The 19,302-nt window shown below is 42.9% G+C and overlaps 1 protein-coding gene across 1 annotated transcript in view; it reads right to left on the reverse strand.

Moving 5' to 3' along the window:
* dym (dymeclin) overlaps window positions 1–19,302 on the reverse strand; it is a 58,034-nt gene that overhangs the window by 23,639 nt on the left and 15,093 nt on the right. Inside the window, exons 9-14 of the mRNA XM_071514531.1 lie at window positions 12,386–12,571; window positions 12,024–12,202; window positions 10,522–10,647; window positions 10,265–10,378; window positions 9,886–9,980; window positions 5,845–5,944 (exon numbers count right to left, since the gene is read on the reverse strand). Of these exons, the coding sequence (XP_071370632.1) occupies window positions 5,845–5,944; window positions 9,886–9,980; window positions 10,265–10,378; window positions 10,522–10,647; window positions 12,024–12,202; window positions 12,386–12,571 (800 nt within the window). The remainder of the gene's footprint in view (window positions 1–5,844; window positions 5,945–9,885; window positions 9,981–10,264; window positions 10,379–10,521; window positions 10,648–12,023; window positions 12,203–12,385; window positions 12,572–19,302) is intronic.

The following is a 19,302-nucleotide window of genomic DNA, read 5'->3' on the forward strand; positions in this document are numbered from 1 at the left end:
CACTACTAAGATTTAAAATAAAGCGATAACATATATTATTTTGATGAATAATTTTATGATATTTTTTTTTTTACGAAACTGTAATATAGTGGATCTTTCTGTAGGTGGCAGGTTTACTGAGGTAACGTAGAGGAATTAGTCAGAACTGCAAACTCTTGTAGCCTAATAAGAAAGTGGCAAATTCTTGGAGGGCCACACTATAAACATAAGGCATTATGAAATCAGTTGATACATCCATGGGCTTTGGTTTGCCCCTAAACAAAGGGAATGATGCTACAAAGCTAATGTATATATCCACTCTGGCTATTAAATAGAGATCAGAGATTGTGACTCAACCAGCACACATAAACACATAGACAGGGTGGTCCAACATGCTTCTGGCTGTGTGTGTGTGTGTGTGTGTGTGTGTGTGTGTGTGTGTGTGTGTGTGTGTTTGTAGTCTCTTCCCAGAAATGTGCAACGGTAAACAGACTAAGAGGCAGAGAAGTAACACTACCACTACCATTGCCTGGGAGGATAAACAGTGACACACAACACAACACAGCGCACACTTCCTTCTTTTTATGTGTGTTTGTGTGTGTGAGTGTGTGTGTGCATGTGTGTGCACACAGGCACCTACTGTATGTCACTGTGCATCTCTCATATGCCACCTTAAACAAAAAACATGCATTCTGTTGAGACCACCAGGCAGACAGAGGTCTAGAGGGGGGAGAGGGCACCCGTGGGCCCCTCTGAAAGCTGCCCCTGCCTGGGCTGGGAGCCTCCGGCTGTCCCCTGGGGGGTCCAGAGGCCCTAACCTTCACTCCTTCCCTGACACTAACCAGACACAGCAGCACAAACACACACTGGCCCAGAGTTGGGGGGTGGGGTCAGAGAGAGAGAGAGAGAGAGAGAGAGAGAGAGAGAGAGAGAGAGAGAGAGAGAGAGAGAGAGAGAGAGAGAGAGAAGAGAAAGAGAAAGAGAAAGAGAAAGAGAAAGAGAGAGGGAGTTTAACACATTAGGAGAATGCACCCATTTTCACCCACAGCAGAGAGGCATTTGATGACTCCTTTTTAATATCCCTCTTTCTCTCCCTCTTAAAGAGAGCAATTACATGTCCAGGACAATCCCACATTAAACAAACATTAGCTCTCTCTCCAGAGCCAGACGCAGGCAAATTACATTGTTTCCAGATGGCAGTCACACAAACACACATATACCCACCATCCCTCTATGCCCCGCTCCTCTCCTGTTTCTCCTCTCTCTATTGTTCTTCTGCTTTACTCCTCACCACTGCCTCACATTTTGCTCCCCGCTATCTCTCCCTGTTTTTTCCTTACCTCTCTCACTTCCCAAGTTAAGCCAAGGGCTTGTGAACAATGCCACGGCAAGCTGTTTTCAATTACACTGCCACATCCACTACTACTGGAGACAGAGAGGAGGGCCAGGGATGGCGAGAGCAAAACACAAAGGAGAACGAAGGAAAGGAGCCAAATAGTAGGCAGCAGTGAACTTCTGCAGACTGATGTCTATCACCTTTGCTTTTACTGGATGTCACAGCTCCCAAACCAATGAAAAACTCTGTCCAGTTTTTATGTTTGAAGACTTTCAAGAAAACATTCACTTTAATTCATTTGGAGATGCAATGTGGTAAAAAAAGTAACTAAGAGGCATACAAGATGATACAGTCCAAATGGTCACGTGCATAAAAATGGCTGCCACTGTGGGTGACATAAGACAGTCCTCTAAACCCCTGCCCCAAAGAGCCAATAGTGAGAAAAACAGACAGTTAAAAAAAAAAACTAAAAAACTAAACGCGGTTTAGGGAGCTGAAGCCTTCCTGTGGTTGACTAGCGGCTAAGTGGCTAACGCAATTTTCCATTGACTGCAAAGTAGTATGTCTGCAACTAAACAAATCATGGCACACTATGTAGCATGAGCTTTTAGACAATTTGCACATTTCTGTTGTCTTAGGCAGAGAAATTTATAGAACACTTATGATGGAGAACTATGACGTAGTTCAACGAGTAGTAGACGCTGTCGTCCATGGCTAGGTTTTCACCTCTTGTAATGCAATTTGGGACTTCGTTAAAGTATGAGTTCAGGCTCACGATAGTAACTGCTGACATTTTTTCACAGTAGCCAGTGAAGCTGTAGCTAGCTACGGAATGTTCCATCTCAACATTCCAACTAGCTAAAAGCCTGCTGGGTAGTGTAGTTTTTTTTAAATTTGTCATTCATGTAAATAATACTGAATGGATTTTTGTTAGCCAAGCGAGATGTGTTGATGCTTACAACAACATTTTTAAAAATCAAAGCCATATGCTTTTTAGATTGCTTGTATGAAGTAACCCCCTGCATACTGACAGAGGGTAAAATCAACCCTAGGGTTGACAGAAATTACGTCAACTTCAATTCCCTATTGTTTTGAATAGATCTTAACTCTAGCTGTCTGCTTTTGAACGATTTTTTTAGTTGGCCTGCAAAAGCAATCGTATATAACTGTAAAACACAATATTAGTTTCCACAATAAATAATGTTATAAATGGAGGATATTAAGAATGTTATAATCTAACCCCGGCTGTATCAAATCTTCTGCCATCCTTCTGCAGATATTTACAATGAATTATGTGAGCAATCAGCCATTGTATTTGCATTGTGCAGCTTAATGATATCTATTCACATCTACTGTTTCATGTGACTAAAGCATACATGAGCAACAGAGTGAAACTGAGCTGAGCAGGCTGTTCGTGCATGAGACACAAAAGGCCCGGTGCTTCAACTTCAGATCTAACTAATTAATTCTATGGGTAAATTTAGGAATTCTGCCACTGATCAAACTATTTTCTTCCACGTATTTTGCTGCTGTTTGCATTTCCAAAGATTAATTAAGGAACTTTCCAATCTACTGCATTCAGCACATAATCCATCATCATTTCTGATATTTTTCTTCAGCTTTACAAGGCTGTAACAAATCCATACAATATTTTAAACAGTACAAGATTATTTTCCAGTGCTTTCCAGTGAAGGTAGCTTCATCAAGGTTGTGTCAAACATTATTCTGTTTTATTTTATAAGAAGTCACAATTGACTCTCATTCTGTGTTGCTCTTGCGATGTCTTCTACTAGTCTGCTAGTTTGTTTTTAGCACACATGCTTGTTAGTAGCATCACAGCAGAAAACACCCAGCCTGACGAAGAAATTCCGACTCCTCTGTGTTTGGTAGATATTTGAATTCCCCTCATTAAAAAGGCAAGAATCAGCAGACCACCAAATCAAATCCTTCAGGAAACTGAAAACAGCACACTGTGAATCAACTACAGATAGAATCGCTATCTGTTTAGAACGCACTCAGTTCATTGTGCCCTGCTTTCATGTGTCAATATTATGTAAAGTCACATTTGACTAATTTTTTGTCAATTCTTAGTCTAATTAGATTTTTAGGGGCAACTGGTGGCCCTAGTAGGCTATATATGCTTTAAATTCACATATTTGTATCTTCTACCTATGGCAGTCTTCACTTAACTACACCATAACAGCATCTAGTGAGTAGATTAAATGAATTAATGACATTTGGTTGATGTGCAACCATTTGCATAGTAGAGAGTAACCCAGGTCCAAAAAGTTGATCAAAATTTCAGCTCCTTTTTAACCTGGTTGAAGCTGATCAGGTTCTAGTCCAACTGAAGTGCTTATATGTCGTTTCATGTTGGGCCCAATCAGTGCTTCTAACAAATTACAAGGTTGCATATGAGTCAAAAACAAGACTAGAAGGTCTCCTTCCCTCTGAACGGCAAACCACAACATGCCTTATCAAGCACTCAGACACACCACTCAGTAAGACCAAGAAGTTCATTGCCAAAGACATGGGAAAAACTGATTGTGTGCTTTTGCTTGTGTACACATAAAGTGAATCTAACTTTCAAGACATAATTAATCTGTGTGTGTGTGTGAGCTCATATCTCTGGGTGTGTGTACTTGTGTTCCCTTCCAATCAGAGGCCTAAATACAGCTAAAAGTTGACTTCTAGCTACGGATAGTAGACATGGGAACCAATGTCAAATTGAGTCAGTATAGTCTAAACTCTGGGATAACAGAGGTATCATAGCAATTTTGACGAGCACAGTCTTAACAGTCTATGACCCAGACTAGGTGCCAGACGTTCTTCTAGGTAACAACCCTGTTGTATAATTCCCATAAAATAATCATACTGGACGACCCCGTGTCGGCAAGCATCCGCCTTTTGTCCTTGAGGAAGAACCTGAATCCCTACCAGCTACTGGGGCGCTGTTCTGTAGCTGACCCGGCACTTTCATTTCATTTCTTTTTTTTCTTATCATTACTATCATATTCACACTTAATGCACACTCCTGCGGGACCAACAGGCTAGACTGATGTCTTTAACAGAGGGGAGGCAAGCATGGCATGGGAAATTGTTTCATGTCTTTTTCATGTTTTTCTTTTCTATTTTCAATCAAATAAAGAGTGCGTTTATGTGTGTGTATGTGTGTGTCTGTGTAAATAAAACGGAGCATTAAAATGGGCCCTGAGGCAAGGAAGCATCAAAACAAAGAAGGGTTTGTTTGTGTGTGTGTGTGTGTGTGTGTGTGTGTGTGTGTGTGTGTGCGTGTGCGCCGTGTGTGTGTGTGTGTGTGTGTGTGTGTGTGTGTGCGTGTGTGCCGTGTGTGTGTACACGTGTCTGTCTGTCTGTAAGGAACCTCATCAGACAGTCGCTGCATGGTTGAAGGAGCACTGAAATACACACACGGTTCCCCAACACCTAAGGCCATCTGTGGGGACCTCCTAATGTCTGACCTACCCCTTCCCCCCACAAATACACACAGATGCTTACACAGACACACACACACACACACACACACACACACACAGTTATCTAGGACCATGCAAACCTAATGAGACAGCCAGACTGAGACCTAGACAGACAAACCTGAAGGCAGAGGTGCCTGAACCAGGGTCAAACACAAAGACTATGAGAAAGGCTACAGTGAATATGGTGTGTTCATTGGTTTGCTTACTAATACCACCTATAAATGCTTGATTACATTCAGATAATGTGTTGTAAAAACTGAAATTTCAGTATTACTTTGACACCACTGTGAAAGGCCAAATTCAATACTGAAATTTCTAAATGCTCAATACTTTCGCCAAGCTGAAAATACATTTCCCCGTCTCCTCCAGAGGGCGTATACAGGAAGTGAGGAAGGCACGGGGGTTGGAGTAATAACAAGAAGAACAAGACAAAGGATTGGAACAGACAGAGCTGCAGTCTGGCTCCTGACGGTATATTGCAGCAATTAGCGTCACAATTTGATGCAGACCAACAGCTGAAAACATGGCAACAGCATCAAACAGTCTACCGCATCATAAACTGAATCCCATTCCACCTAAACTGGCTGACAAAACTGGTGCCGGGAGCAAAAAATTTGAGCTATTTCTATTACAGACAACAATAGACAGACATCCAACTGACACATCAAAACCACTGTTGCTACAAAGCTGTCCAAGTCAAGTGCGGTGACACATTGCTTGATTGTTTCTCTTGGTTGCCCTGGTATCATAGTAGTATTGAATTTGAAGATATTAAACTATAGTATTGGTGTCAAAGGCCCGATTTAAGTGTAAGATCCTTTATTTTATTTTCCACCAAGCCAGTCTATGTGTGCGTCCCTGAGGAACTGACCTCCCACACACTCATATATACCTTTCCTGTAAGCTGTCAGATACGCCCATACCTACCACTGTACCTCAAACAAGTGCAAATAATTCGGCAACCCACAACAGATAGAGTGCAGACTATGAGTGTGTGTGTGTGTGTGTGTGTGTGTGTGTGTGTGTATTACTCACATAGTCCGGCAGGGCTGTGTTGTCTCCCTGTCTGCCTCTCAGAGACTGTGTTGCCTGCTCCAATACCTTGTTGTGCTTTTTGGATAGCAGAGCAAATAAACTGTGGGAGAGAGATACAGAGAGGGAAAAAAGGTTAAAAAGAAAATGAGAGGCAGCAATGACAGATGAATGATGGACTGCTGTAAAGACCAGAGAATCCAAATACGCAGTCATCATACATGCTGATCAATATGTTGTGTGTGTGTGTGTGTTTTGTTCACACAGGTGGCAGCCTGACCTTTGTCCCTTCGAAATCTGTTAATAATTGACATTCCCAGCATATCAAACAGCTAGCCTACATATTAATCCTCTATTGGATCTAACTAGTAATCTGAACAGGGGCACATTTCTAACCCTAACACCAATCAGCTGATTAAACAGGTTGCCCTGAAATGTTTAATTTAGTCACAGCATAATATAATTAGAGGTGCACCGATCTGTAGTATTGGAATCGGTGCTGATCCAGCTCTGCAAATGAAGCTGTTGGCGCAATAACACACTTTCCAGTGGGGGGGGAATGTCTGCTGTATGGCACTTCTTTGATTTCAGTGAAGCAAAGTGCCAACTGTGCCAAGCTAAGGTGTCTGGCAATGCTAAGAGTGCAGGAGAAGCCAAGCAGCACTCTGAAGTCAGCCAGAGACAGTTAGAATAATACCAAAACAATTCTGCCTTCAAAATAAAAGCGTAAAATTTGTCAGTCACTTTTAGAAACATGAAGAACACCACACATGAACAGGATTTTGTTTGGAAAAAACATTTCATTGACTATGGAGCCAACCTTTAAAATATTCACTTAGGTACTTTGTATTGCTCAAATGTTGTCATTTGTGAAAAAGAATATTCTGATCATTTTCTATTTTATCATTATAATTTTCTTTTATTTGATTGAGGCTTGTTACACAATTTTCAGAGCATATTTTAATCAAATGAAACACTCATTCCTATAATTGCTTTATATTAGCCCAATTCATAGTATTCCCATGATGTCACATGCATTTCCTACCAATATGTGCTTTAATATACAGTATATGTGCAATACGTGCTTTACCATATACACAGCTCATTGTCTGTGGCTCATTTGAATCATCTGTTATTTTCCTACCAAGATGGCCGTGTGGTGATGTAACAGACACACTATGAATATCAGGCAGCATGAATGAATGTTATTTGAATGGTACTCAGATCGGCACTTGTATCAGCTGATCTGCTTAAGAAAGTACTTGTATCAGTTCTGAAAAAATGTTATCCGTGCACCTCTATAAAACCATTTCATAATCAATAACTTAACATGTCGTACTGTATCTGTTGCCTGCCGATTGTGCTTGAAAAGGTATTCTTAAAATCCCGAGGACTCAGAGAATAAATGTATTTGTTCCAAGGACCTAGGCTCATGAAAATATATGGGTTTCTTGTGATTTGTGGATCCAAAAGAAACAGGCCTGGGGCCCATATGGGATCTCAATCCATAATTTAGATACGCTCTACTAGAGGACTACAATCTTTTATAGATGTCAAGTCTTCAGAGCAAGATGATAGTGGATTGTCTAAAATTCATATATGCGATTTCAATTTCATTCTCAATTTAAAGTTCACCTTTGAACTTAGGTCTCCAAAAGCCTAGGTAACAAATTCTTGTTTCTATTGTAGTTCTATTGTGTTTTTATTGTAGTTTCTTTTTTCTGTTTTTTTCTTTTGTTGATCATTCTTTAAACTACATAGTGTTTTCATTCAAGCTATTGTTGATTTTCTCTTTTAATTCTTACTGTCTATCTAACTATTTATTTCCAATTGCCTTTCTAGGGGAAGTCCTATTTGGTTTCTTAGCTCTCCTGCACATTCCTATCAATTTCATACTTTCTCACACTGTAATCCTGTACATTGTACATCCAACACGTGTTAATCAAGGAAACTAAAAAAATGACTGAAATCAAATAATGAAAAAATGTGTGATAATGTAAGTTCAATGATAATATACTGCCATAAACTGTCACAAGCGCACACACAACTCAGTTTAGAGCTATAGATCATTGTTGAGATCCACCTTTCCAGCTGTCAGCACTAGAAAACACACACACACACACGCACACACACACACACACACACGTTATCAGCATCCTTTATCCAGACTAATTGGAGAAATGATAGCTGAATAGGGATATTGGAGTAACTAAGAGGAGGTCTATTTATAATCTATAGACCCATGTCAAAGGCCCTATTAACCATGACTATTTGATAGCACCTGCTGCACCATACAGTTTTTTTTTTCTATTCCATCTGAGAAACCACCGGGTAGCCTACACCTGGGACCCTCGTACACAAGAAAGCACAATGACTTCAGTGACTAGTTGCTCTGTCCCATCCCACACTTATGCTCAGGCAGTGACAGACATGGCCCTGGAAACAGTGACACAGAATGACTTCCACACTGCTGGTTTGATCCCAATATCAGTTTTGAGGCTGAAGTAATGACAGACATGGTCCACTCCAAAGATGTGTGGATTGGTAGAGACAGGCCCCGTCTCTACCAATCCAACTGTTCATATGGACCTGAAACACCCTTCACACACACACACACACACACACACACACACACACACACACACACACACACACACACACACACACACAAACACACACACACACAAACACACACACACACACACAGTGCTCTATTGTACTCTGTGCTTCTCATTTGTATTTGCGTGTGCTGGTCCTGGCTTCAGGAACAAATCCCAAAGTTCAGATTGCATTTTGTGAAATAAGAAAGCTAATTTTGAAGTTTGCATGAATGATCCCTGTTAAAGTTTGGTCTTGATAATTATAGTTGACTAAACTGTGGTTATTTGGTCTGCAGAACTAACAAAAGACATCAGGGTCATCACTGAGCACAAATGAACGCACCCATACGCATGTGTGGTGCCATTAATGTCACTGGTCTTGAGGAGACTGCAGATATGGAAGAGAGAGGCGACAGAGGGATGAACGCAGTAGCAGGGAAGGAAGGAATATTGATGGGGAAAAGAAGATGAATAGAAAATAGGAAAGGAAGGAGTGGGGTGGGAGTGGGGGCATTGTGACCCAGTGCTTCCAGTACATAATTTCCAAATGTCCCTGAATTTCCAAATACCAACCAGTGCCTGGTTGGTATTTGGAAATTCCTGACAGGAAATTCCCTTTATCCAGCCAGCCAGTTTGGCCCAGCCCAGTCCATAATAGTCATCATCATTATCATCATCATAAGACATGGAGTAAGTTACTCTACTTCCACTACAGGATGGACAAGCACACATTCACAGACAGTGTTCCTCTCCTACTAAAAACATCAGAGAAACAGAGATACAGAAAAAGAGAGAGATAGAGAGGCAGAAATAGATAAGAGAATCCTTGAGTGCGAGTGTGTGTGTGTGTGTGTGTGTGTGTGTGTGTGTGTGTGTGTGTGTGTGTGTGTGTGTATGTATGTGTGTGTGTGTGTGTGTACACATGTCTGCAGGGTAGGAAGCCTTCCGGTTCCATGTGTGTGTAGTTAACAAACAGACATGAATGACTTGATGAGAGGAAGAGGAGAGGCGCTCCGTGTCCTCATGGGCCAAACCCTTCCGCTCAACAGGGGCCTCAAGCTACACAATATTCTTCTCTATACAGACACGCTACTCTCTATTTTATTTACACATCTTATTCTCTTTTGCTGCAGCCACTGTCAATTATTTTAACAATTAATATTTTAGATTATGGAAGCAAAGCTAGCAGGCTTTCATGGGTCTGACATATTGGGCTAAGGAACTATTGAATAAAAAAAAAAGGCAGAAAACAAAAAATGACTGATATTTATCAGGGACATTTTATACAGTATTGTAATTTTACTTTCTGTCCCAAGTCACTATTAATTTCCAACCATGGAATTAATTTATCAGAATGAGAAGGGGACTAGCAACTATCGTATTCCTTCATCCTCTCCTCTACCTCACTGTAGCTATTTATCTATTTGAAGACCAATGTTCCCACCTGATGATGCGCTGGGCAGCATACTGGTGGAGACAGCGGAACTGGGCTGACATGTTGGCTAGTGCAGCCAGACAGTTGGTGTGGAGGTACTTATCCTGGGGAGGATACACACACACACACACACACACACACACACACACACACACACACAGAATCAATACATTGATATACTGCAAATCTATTATTAAATTTCAATATTTTTCACAATTATGAAATTACTCAATTTCATTTCTATCTTCACAATTCCGTCATGACAATTGTATTTGAGCACATGAATGTGTCTATAATTGATGGAATTCTGCATGCATGGCTGTCGGCTGTGCAAGTAGGCCAAGAGTGTGAGTGTGTGTGTGCGTGCATGTGTGCATGTGCATCTTACCCTTGTCCGGGTCATGTTGAATTGGATGGTGCGGATGACCACCAGAATGAGCAGACTGCCGAGTGAGATCTCTGTCAGCGACCGCTCTGTGTACCACGAGATGTTCTTCAATACCTAGAGAGAGAAGAGACAGAAAGAGATATGTGCTGTAAATGTCAGGAATGATTTACTATTATCCCAGCAATTATGGGTAATGGAGGGGTGCAGTGGCAACAGCTGAGATGTTAACTGTGTGTATCAAGTGTGTGTCTACCCACCACCTCGTGGATGGAGCGATTGAAGGCATCATCCTCTGTAAGGATGAGGAGAATGATGAGGGCCATGTAGACGTGGTGGGAATTTCTCTCTTCCACATGGTAAAGGATCTCTAGGATTGGCATCACCTAAGAGGAACAGTGCGAGGGACGGAGGAAAAGGCTGAGCATACGTGTGGCTGTTGATTCAGACATTTCAATAGTCCTTGTTTCAGCATTTATCATGAAAGCCTTCCATTTGAGTGGATCCACCTTTGTGTGCGTTTGTCTGCATATATCATTGGCTATGTCCATACGAGACACATGCAAATTTCTAGAATATTAGGGTGTCTGGCATTGCTTTTCCTTGAGAAGCAAGACAGCCACAGGCGACTGGTCAATAGAGGGAGCCAGGGCATCGCCCCAGCCTGGTCACAGCGCTCTGAAGTGTCAGCGTATACATTTGGCATTCCTCAGGTTCGCTCATTCATTTTTGCTCGATAACCAGGCCTATTCTATTTATAATTTTTGGCATTTTCTAAGTCTGGTGGTCTCCTCTTTGGAGGGGCGCGGTCAGAATGTGTGGATGTTCTGGCAATTCGATTTGACTGTTCAATTTGTGGGCAACGCCTTGGTGATGGTGTGATCGAAGGAAGAAACTCCAGAGGCAATGGTGGATGAAGATATAAACATCAAAATCTTGCTACAAAAGCCTTGCTACACAAGTTTAATATATTTGCTCTAAAAGCCGAACAGCATACACTTTTAAAAGCTTTTCTTCAGGGAAAGGATGGTTTGATGCTTTCGGTGTCTACCCGTAATTAGGCTATTTCTGACAGCAGCTGAAGGTGGCATCTGCTTGCTACCGTAGTGACAGTTGACGCGGTGCAGAACAAGTGCAGAATATTTAGGTGATAATGAGGTAAATATTGTACTTTTGGATCCACATTGCAATCGTTTGGCTTCGGAACACTTGGTTTTTGGAACTCTAAAGAAACGGTCTCCAGCAACTTCTGTTGTTTTGAAGAAGACTGCCATAGAGCTGTGCTAGCACAATCGCTGTATGTTATATGGATATACAAACTTCACCGATGTTTTGACTGACATGAGTGAGTATGTACTGTCATTGTCATTTCAATGTGACATCATTCTGACACATACTAAGGAGCGATTCTCATTCAGCAAACACCTCACTAGTGCCTCTCTGCTGTAGGGAATAATAAATTGGCACTGGCCCACCTGGCCATAACAGGAGTGATTTCTTGGGCACACGTGTATAAAGGACTCCATATTGTGAAACAGCTCAAAATTTTGATTGGTTATGGATGACCCAATAACAGCTAAATTCAGTTTGAACAATGTACTTTGTTTTAGCACCAGTAAAAAAACTACCCCAGAAATGTCAGATTAAGACAGGAATAATGAAGTGAACCAAATTCTACCTCAGGCAACGTGAGTATGTACTGTACATTATTTGTATATCCTCTTACACAAAATGCAAATCTAGTCATTTGTATCCTACCCACCAGATTGTCCATGTCAGTTCTGGAGAGCATATATGTCCTCATGTTGGCATTCTGGTGAAGCAGGGTGTACAACAGGAGTGTTGCCTGGTCAGAGCGCTGCTGTTCACACAGCGCTGTATAAAGACTGTTGAAGTTGATCTGGAAGGTGTGGGGTTGCTCCACAGGCAGCGATGACGTGTCTTCATGGGCAAGAAGCAAGTATTGTTAGGATTATTAGTACATTATTTATTTGATTACTTTCTGCTGCAGTCCATATTGTCTCGGCAGCCATATTAAAATGTTTTATACTCTTTACAATATGCCTACTATGCATATAGTGCTGAATATAGTACCATGTCATATGTGTCACTGAAAGACCTTACCTTGTGTGTTTCTGAAACAAGTAACAGCCTGACGGTAGGGGTTGGGCCAGTCAGGCCCGTCTGTCAGATTGGCTAGGACTAACAGTAGCAGAAGACTCTGATTGGACAAAGGTAAGGGGTTATGTTCCTGGTCCATCCCTGCCTTGCTGCCAGCTCCGCCCAATGTGAAGACACTCCACAGACCACCTGGAGACGGAGACACACACACACACACACACACACACACACACACACACACACACACACACCACAGACCACAGTTATTAAGCTTTTCATGCCATATTTATATGATAGTAACTTCTCTTTGGTGGGGCTGAGTTGAGGATAGAGAAGGGTCAGGACTGACCTGGGAACTATAGCGCTCTGATACAGTACAACAGATGTAGGGTAATCTATATAGGATATTGTCATAAGGAGCAGTCAGAGTGAATATGACAACCTCTTTAGAAAGCACTAGATTCATTTCATTACAACTCTTCGGTCTTCAAGCTGGTTCATGTGGAAACAGACGCGACAGATTGCGCGTGATGATGTAATTGCAGCCAAAACGACTGGTTGCATTGGAGTCTCACGCAAGGTTGTGCGCCACCTGAAATTTGAAACAACGCGTATGTCGCCACAGTGCCTCCATCCAGGATTGGCTGATCAAAGAGAAACCGGAACTAGTGGTCAATTCCAGCGGGGTTATTTTTTCTTGTTGCGGGAATTGGAGAGATAAATTTCCTACAGTGCCACAAAAGTACTGGATATTTCTGGCGCGGTCGTCATGAGAAAAATTAAAAACATGAATGTGAATGAAAGTACATGGACGACACGTCTGCAGCTCCTGCGTGTCTAACCACAGAGAAAGCATTAACCAAGCATTAGTGAGAGGCAGTTTGAGTATGCTGCAGCTCAACACTGATCAAGCTACAGTGACTACTGAATTCGAGCTGAACCCAAGTAGATATGTTGCCATCTAGTGGCCAAAGATGGAAAACCAGGACAATTCTCTGGCTGAATTTCCAAACATTCTCCCCAATGTAGCAGAAACATAATGCATGTCAGATGCCATTCAGTCATTCTGATCCATCCAACTATTAAACACACTAATCTGCTGAGTTTACCAAACCACAAACTCTACATGTGCATTGCACAGAAGGATTAAGTCAATAGTGCTAGTCCTAGACCTTAGAAGGGTGACATGCTTCATGCACATGGCCCAATCCTGACCTCGCTCCATATCTGCTAAATCTCAAAATGAACTAGAGAAGAAAAGAGGAGGTTACATTGTAGCATCTTCTGCCTGTACTGTTTCCATGAAGTAAGGAGAGAGAAGAACAAAGGAATGACTTCCGGTCATGGTTTATAGTTTGTGTTGGTTTGCCTCTATATTCACTGATGGCTAGTAAAAAGCTACTCCAATGCTGTGTGTGTGTATGTGTGTGTGTATGTGTGTGTGTGTGTGTGTGTGTGTGTGTGTGTGTATGTGTGTACGCACGATTCCGGTAAGGAGGGGAAGGAAATTGTTTATGTCTGAGTCAAAGGACACAAACAAACTGGATCCACAACGAAAAGAAAAACACCAGAGAAACATGACATCACTGGCATTGCTCAGTTTCCCCTTAACTCTCTCTAAATCTCACACACGATCCCCCTCTTTCCACCTACTGCTCAAGCAGAGAGAGAAGTGAGAGAGAACAAAACAGTGTGGGAGTAAGAGCGAGAGAGAGAGAGAGTGAGCGAGAGAGAGCGAGCCCAGTTGTGACTGAGCCTTGCTCATCTCATCACTGGCACCACAGCGGCTAGACCAACAGTGTCAGAGAGCCCAGTCTGGCAGCCACGCTTCCTGCGCGCACACACACACACACACACACACACACACACACACACACACACACACACACACACACACACACACACACACACACACACACACACACACACACACACACACACACACACACACACACACACACACACACACACACACACACACACACACAGCTCTATTTTACCTTAGTGGGTGCTGTTTGTTATCCGTCTGGCTTGGTTCCCCCTGCCTGTCTGCCTGCCCACCACATAAACCCAATAATGCTATACTGCTTGCTTAGGCTGCTCCGGCCCTGGCCAGCCGCCCAGTGGAAAAAGAGGAGGACAGGAGGAGGAAGGGGAAGGGGAAAGAGAGGAAAAGAGAAGGAGAGGTCACACGCGGACATAGAGGCTGGCACCCTGAAGTCAGAGTCTGGGCCTCAGGACTAGGGGGCAGTGAAGCCGTCGTACTACAGGACAAGTAACACAACAACTACACCCACAAAGTCTGACATTAAACTCTGAATGAGCACACATTCCCAAACATTTTGGAGTCAATCTTTATTTCACTCAAATCTCAAATCTATAAATGTTCCCTTTTTACAATATAATCTTTTCTACATAATAAATATTTCTCACAAACATTTGAAAAATGAACCCAAGAACAATAAAGGCCACAAGTGTCTGGAACAGAGCATCATGATAAACTAAGCCTTGGCTATAGCATAACAACTTCGGTGGGAACTAGGGCAGAAGGCTGTGACGTTCAGTATGTGGTCTTACTTAATGATCACCATCGTCACAGACATACAGACCATCACTATTGGAGAGAACAACAGCTGATGAAATATCAACTTCTATATCCAAACCCATATATTATCACAATCAACACAGATATGGAACACATATCGCACGCATGCCTACTGCAATCACAGTGGGAAAACATACAGCCAACTCTGAACATGAGAACAGTGAAACAGTTTGAACTATGTCTCTATCTTGTGTAATGGTTCTGAGTGCGTGCAAACACACATTTGCGTCTGTGTTTATCATCAAATAATGAGTAATTCAGTTGTCTGCACAACTGATGAGATGGTGACATCATACTATAAAGCAAGGAATCTCTATCTGTATGCGTGTCCTTCGCATATCTCGAGAACCGTTCGTCTGATCTACTTCACACTTGGCGGGTGTATTGCTGGGGACCCAAGGACGTGTAGTGTCGGATTGGACACGCGACACGTTCAATATTAATAAACTTTGAATAAACAAGCGAACAGCACTCTGTGCAGCAGCGGGGCTCAAAGCAAGCGACTGATAGCCTACGCCTATTGTGTGTTTTTGGCTGGACCGCTACAGCGGGGCCAGCCCTACAAACGCGAATGTCTGTCACTGACTGACTGACTGACTGACTGACTGACTGAGTGATCAAGTTACACCATTGGTCGGCCGTGGCACGTGGCACATCATAGGATCACAGAGCCAGAAATTTCAGTTTCGTTTTCTCCGCCGTCTAGTTTCTCCACTGAGATCAGGAGCCCGTTTCTCCCACACAGTAAGCAGGCTGACCAATATCATACATGTAAGCTGAAGCTAAAGTAGAATCTATACAATTATATCATATCACCGTTTATGTCGATGCATATGCGCGAGCTCAGTCCACCTGAAGCCCCTCTGTTCTGAGAGAGACACAAACAAGCATGGAGGTTTCATCACGGCGAGGGCTTATTTCCCATCTTCCCGAAGTTTCCCGGGGCCACGGTTCCGGCCAGTGCCACTAGCTGGCCGCCGATTTATTCCCGATGATCCGGCCGAGATTTCAGCCGGGGTCCCGACGACGATGCGCCCCCGGTGTCCGGCGAACAGCGTTTTCGGCACCGATGGGTAACAGAGCGCCTGGCGCTTGGATCGGCAGGATCAATGCGGGCCGTGGGCGCGGTGGAGAGGACAGCGGTGGAGAGAGGAGACGGGACGCGCTGGAACGATCAATATGGATGTATGGACTATTATTCTGTATTAGCAGTCTACAGCGGAGTTAGTTACACCATTGGTCGGCCGTGGCACGTGGCACACTCATACACGGTCCAGCCATATACTAGGTTTTGACCTAGTTTTTTGTGAACGGGCACTGCACTAGTCAACCTAATGGGGGCTGTGTCTACAGCTGATCTGTGGTGCAACACTACATGCTGTGACTGTAAAATAATATTTTAATATCACAAGCATTACTCCTCTACATCTATGATACCTGCCATTTAAATGATAGGTAGATCATCGGATACATTTATCCGATCTGATATTAATATGATGTCTAGGACAGTGGATAAAGCCACAGATGATAATTACTTGATGGCAGAAATGTCAAAAATTTTGTAAATATTTAGAATTATTTATTAGAAATTGAAATAGAAATGAATACAGGAACAATTCCCTAGTAAACAAACACAGTAATTGTTGGGGGAGACATTTAGCAATAAATAAGCAATCCCATACCCAGATGAATGATAATGTTGAATTAAAAACTCAGTTTAATGGCCTACCAACTATCGAAGAATTTGAGATGTTTTGGCTACTTCTCTTTTTCACCTGTGCCACTTGCAGCATTCACTCAAGCATCAAAACACCTCAACTGGTAGGAACGGTGGCATGTGGAGGCACTAGAGGAGGGAGATTAGGTGGGGAAGGATTTCTTAATATGGCTAACCTTACAGCTGTGAGCATACACTTCAGTTCAGACAGAGAATGTGGGCTGGAGGCGGGGGCGAACAGAGACAGACAGACATGTGCTGCTTACTTATTTATGTGCAGAGTAGCAAATGAAATATGACATAATGGCTTCACTCCAATGTCTTGGCCAAGCACGCATATGTGCACACACACAAGCACACACACACACACACACACACACACACACACACACACACACACACACACACACACACACACACACAGAGCGCGCCTGTTGTGACAATTATCCAGATATGCACAAGGGGAAACATGGTGTACAGACAATAAATAAACACACTCTTATGATAATCTCACACAAATCAAAATATGCGCTCAAAGCTCATTTACCAAACCCCAATCCCATCCCCACTAACAAAAACATGCATGCACACTCAAGTTGGTATGACTAAAGTTGTGAGAACATTCCACAGACTCTCCATTATTATTATAATAAAAACCCAAGTCCTAAATGTAAACCGAATTCCACCCCAACCCTAACAGCCAAGTCCCAGTTGTTCTTCCCACCGTGAAGACCCACAACAATGTCTTCCCACGTCATTTTCTGGTAATTGTGCTATACTTATGAGGGCCTTGCACACATGAAGGCACACACACATACACAGTGTCTGTGTGGTGCCATGACCAGTTGATTATTAATAGTGTGGATAGGGGTCTCTGCTTCTCGCCTGTAAGAGAAGTACAGTTACTGTCAGTCCCGCTATGCCAGCAATGTGGAATATGAGGATTGTACAGGGATTATCTTTATGTGTGCCCCCCTTGTAGGGAGACAGACAGCTCAACTAATATTGTGTGTTCGTCCGTATGTGCAAGAGAGAGAGAGAGTGAGAGAGTGTGTGTGAGAGAGAGACAGAGAGAGACAAAGAGAGAGAGAGAGAAAGAGAGAAAGCACTACAAACACACACCATTTTGTGCACCCAAATTTGTCAACTGGTTTGTTATTTTTCTTCTCTCTTAGGCAGGAAGTGAGACAGGTAGCACTTTCTCTGTCATTACTAGGTAATAGACACACACACCATTGCTATTAAAAGAAGGGTGAAAGGGGAGAGAGGAAGAGAATAGAGGAGAGGAGAGGAGAGGAGAGGAGAGGGATCAGGCCAACAGGCTCAGCGTTGCCAGTCTGGGCGATAATCCCCCCTGCAGACGCTCGCTCAGACTCAGACAGCAGTGTGTGTAAAAGAGAGAGAGAGAGGGAGAGAGAGGGAGAGAGAGGGAGAGAGAGGGAGAGAGAGGGAGAGAGAGAGAGAGAGAGAGAGAGAGACATCCTATCCCCCAGACATTAAAATGGCGACGGAAATCAAGCGCTGCTTTGCTTTGTCATCTGGCTTGTGTTTGGTTCCGGGGGAAAATCCAGCCCGTCTGTGAGAGTGAGTGTGTGTGTGTGAGTGTGTGTCTGTGGGCGTGACCAGTTACAGTTGGCATGTCCAACAGATTACACAAGCTACCAACGTGAGAACCAGTGACGTCTCAATAAGAGCGATGGAATGTACAGTAAGTCCTACTAGTGTCCAGTCTAGTCGATTGCACCATATGTGGGTTTATGGACTTAACTAGCTGAGCATTTGTTCCCAGAGAGCAGAGACGTTTGGTCATGGTAAAGTCTGTTACTACTGAACAACACCCATGCGTACACACTCATTCAAATGAAGCGTGTCTGTGGGTGTGTGTACACACTCAATCCCCTATGAATGCGTGTGTATGAGAGAGAGACAGAGAAAGAAAACGAGTGTCGTGTATGAGCTCTGAGCGTAGGAGAACGTGTGTCTTTGTCTCTCTGTGTGTGTGTGTATGTGTGTGTATAAGGCTGCAGACAGACAGGCTCTAGGGGATTACAGAGCAGGACAGGGTACCATAACTCATAGTCCTGATCATTGGCTACAGACAGACAGGCTGGGTGAATGCTGATGGCTCACTGATAGGAATCTGCCACCGACAACCGACAAAGACCATTTATCTGTGGGGAAAACTCATGGGAGCATTCCTATTCTCACACTCAAACGAACACACACACACACACACACACACACAGGGTGTGTGTGTTCATTTTTCAAGTCACCATTTTCATCTGCTCTGGCACGGTTGTCAGCATGGCTCTCACTTTCATCTCTCTGACTAATCAGATTTCTTACTCTTTGGCTCCGATGAGAGAGAAAAGGGGGAACTGGCAATCGCCTCAAAACCATGAAAAATAGGCAAAATAATCCACTAGCGACTTTTATTAAATTAAATGTTTAAGCTATTAGTGAGACAAATGTTTCAATATTACTCTTGAAAATGTTAACAGTGAAATGACTGTCTTCTACCTGAGCCCATGCACTTTCACCACTACAGACAAGACAGATGTTTTGATATTCCACCATCATTGCTAATATAGAAACATT

The sequence above is a fragment of the Centroberyx affinis genome, unplaced genomic scaffold (assembly GCF_046629955.1).
Source record: "Centroberyx affinis isolate AG114_WGS23_722 - 3 ecotype Tasmania unplaced genomic scaffold, CSIRO-AGI_Caff_v1 ptg009130l_1, whole genome shotgun sequence".
NCBI classification, from domain to species: Eukaryota; Metazoa; Chordata; class Actinopteri; order Beryciformes; family Berycidae; genus Centroberyx; species Centroberyx affinis.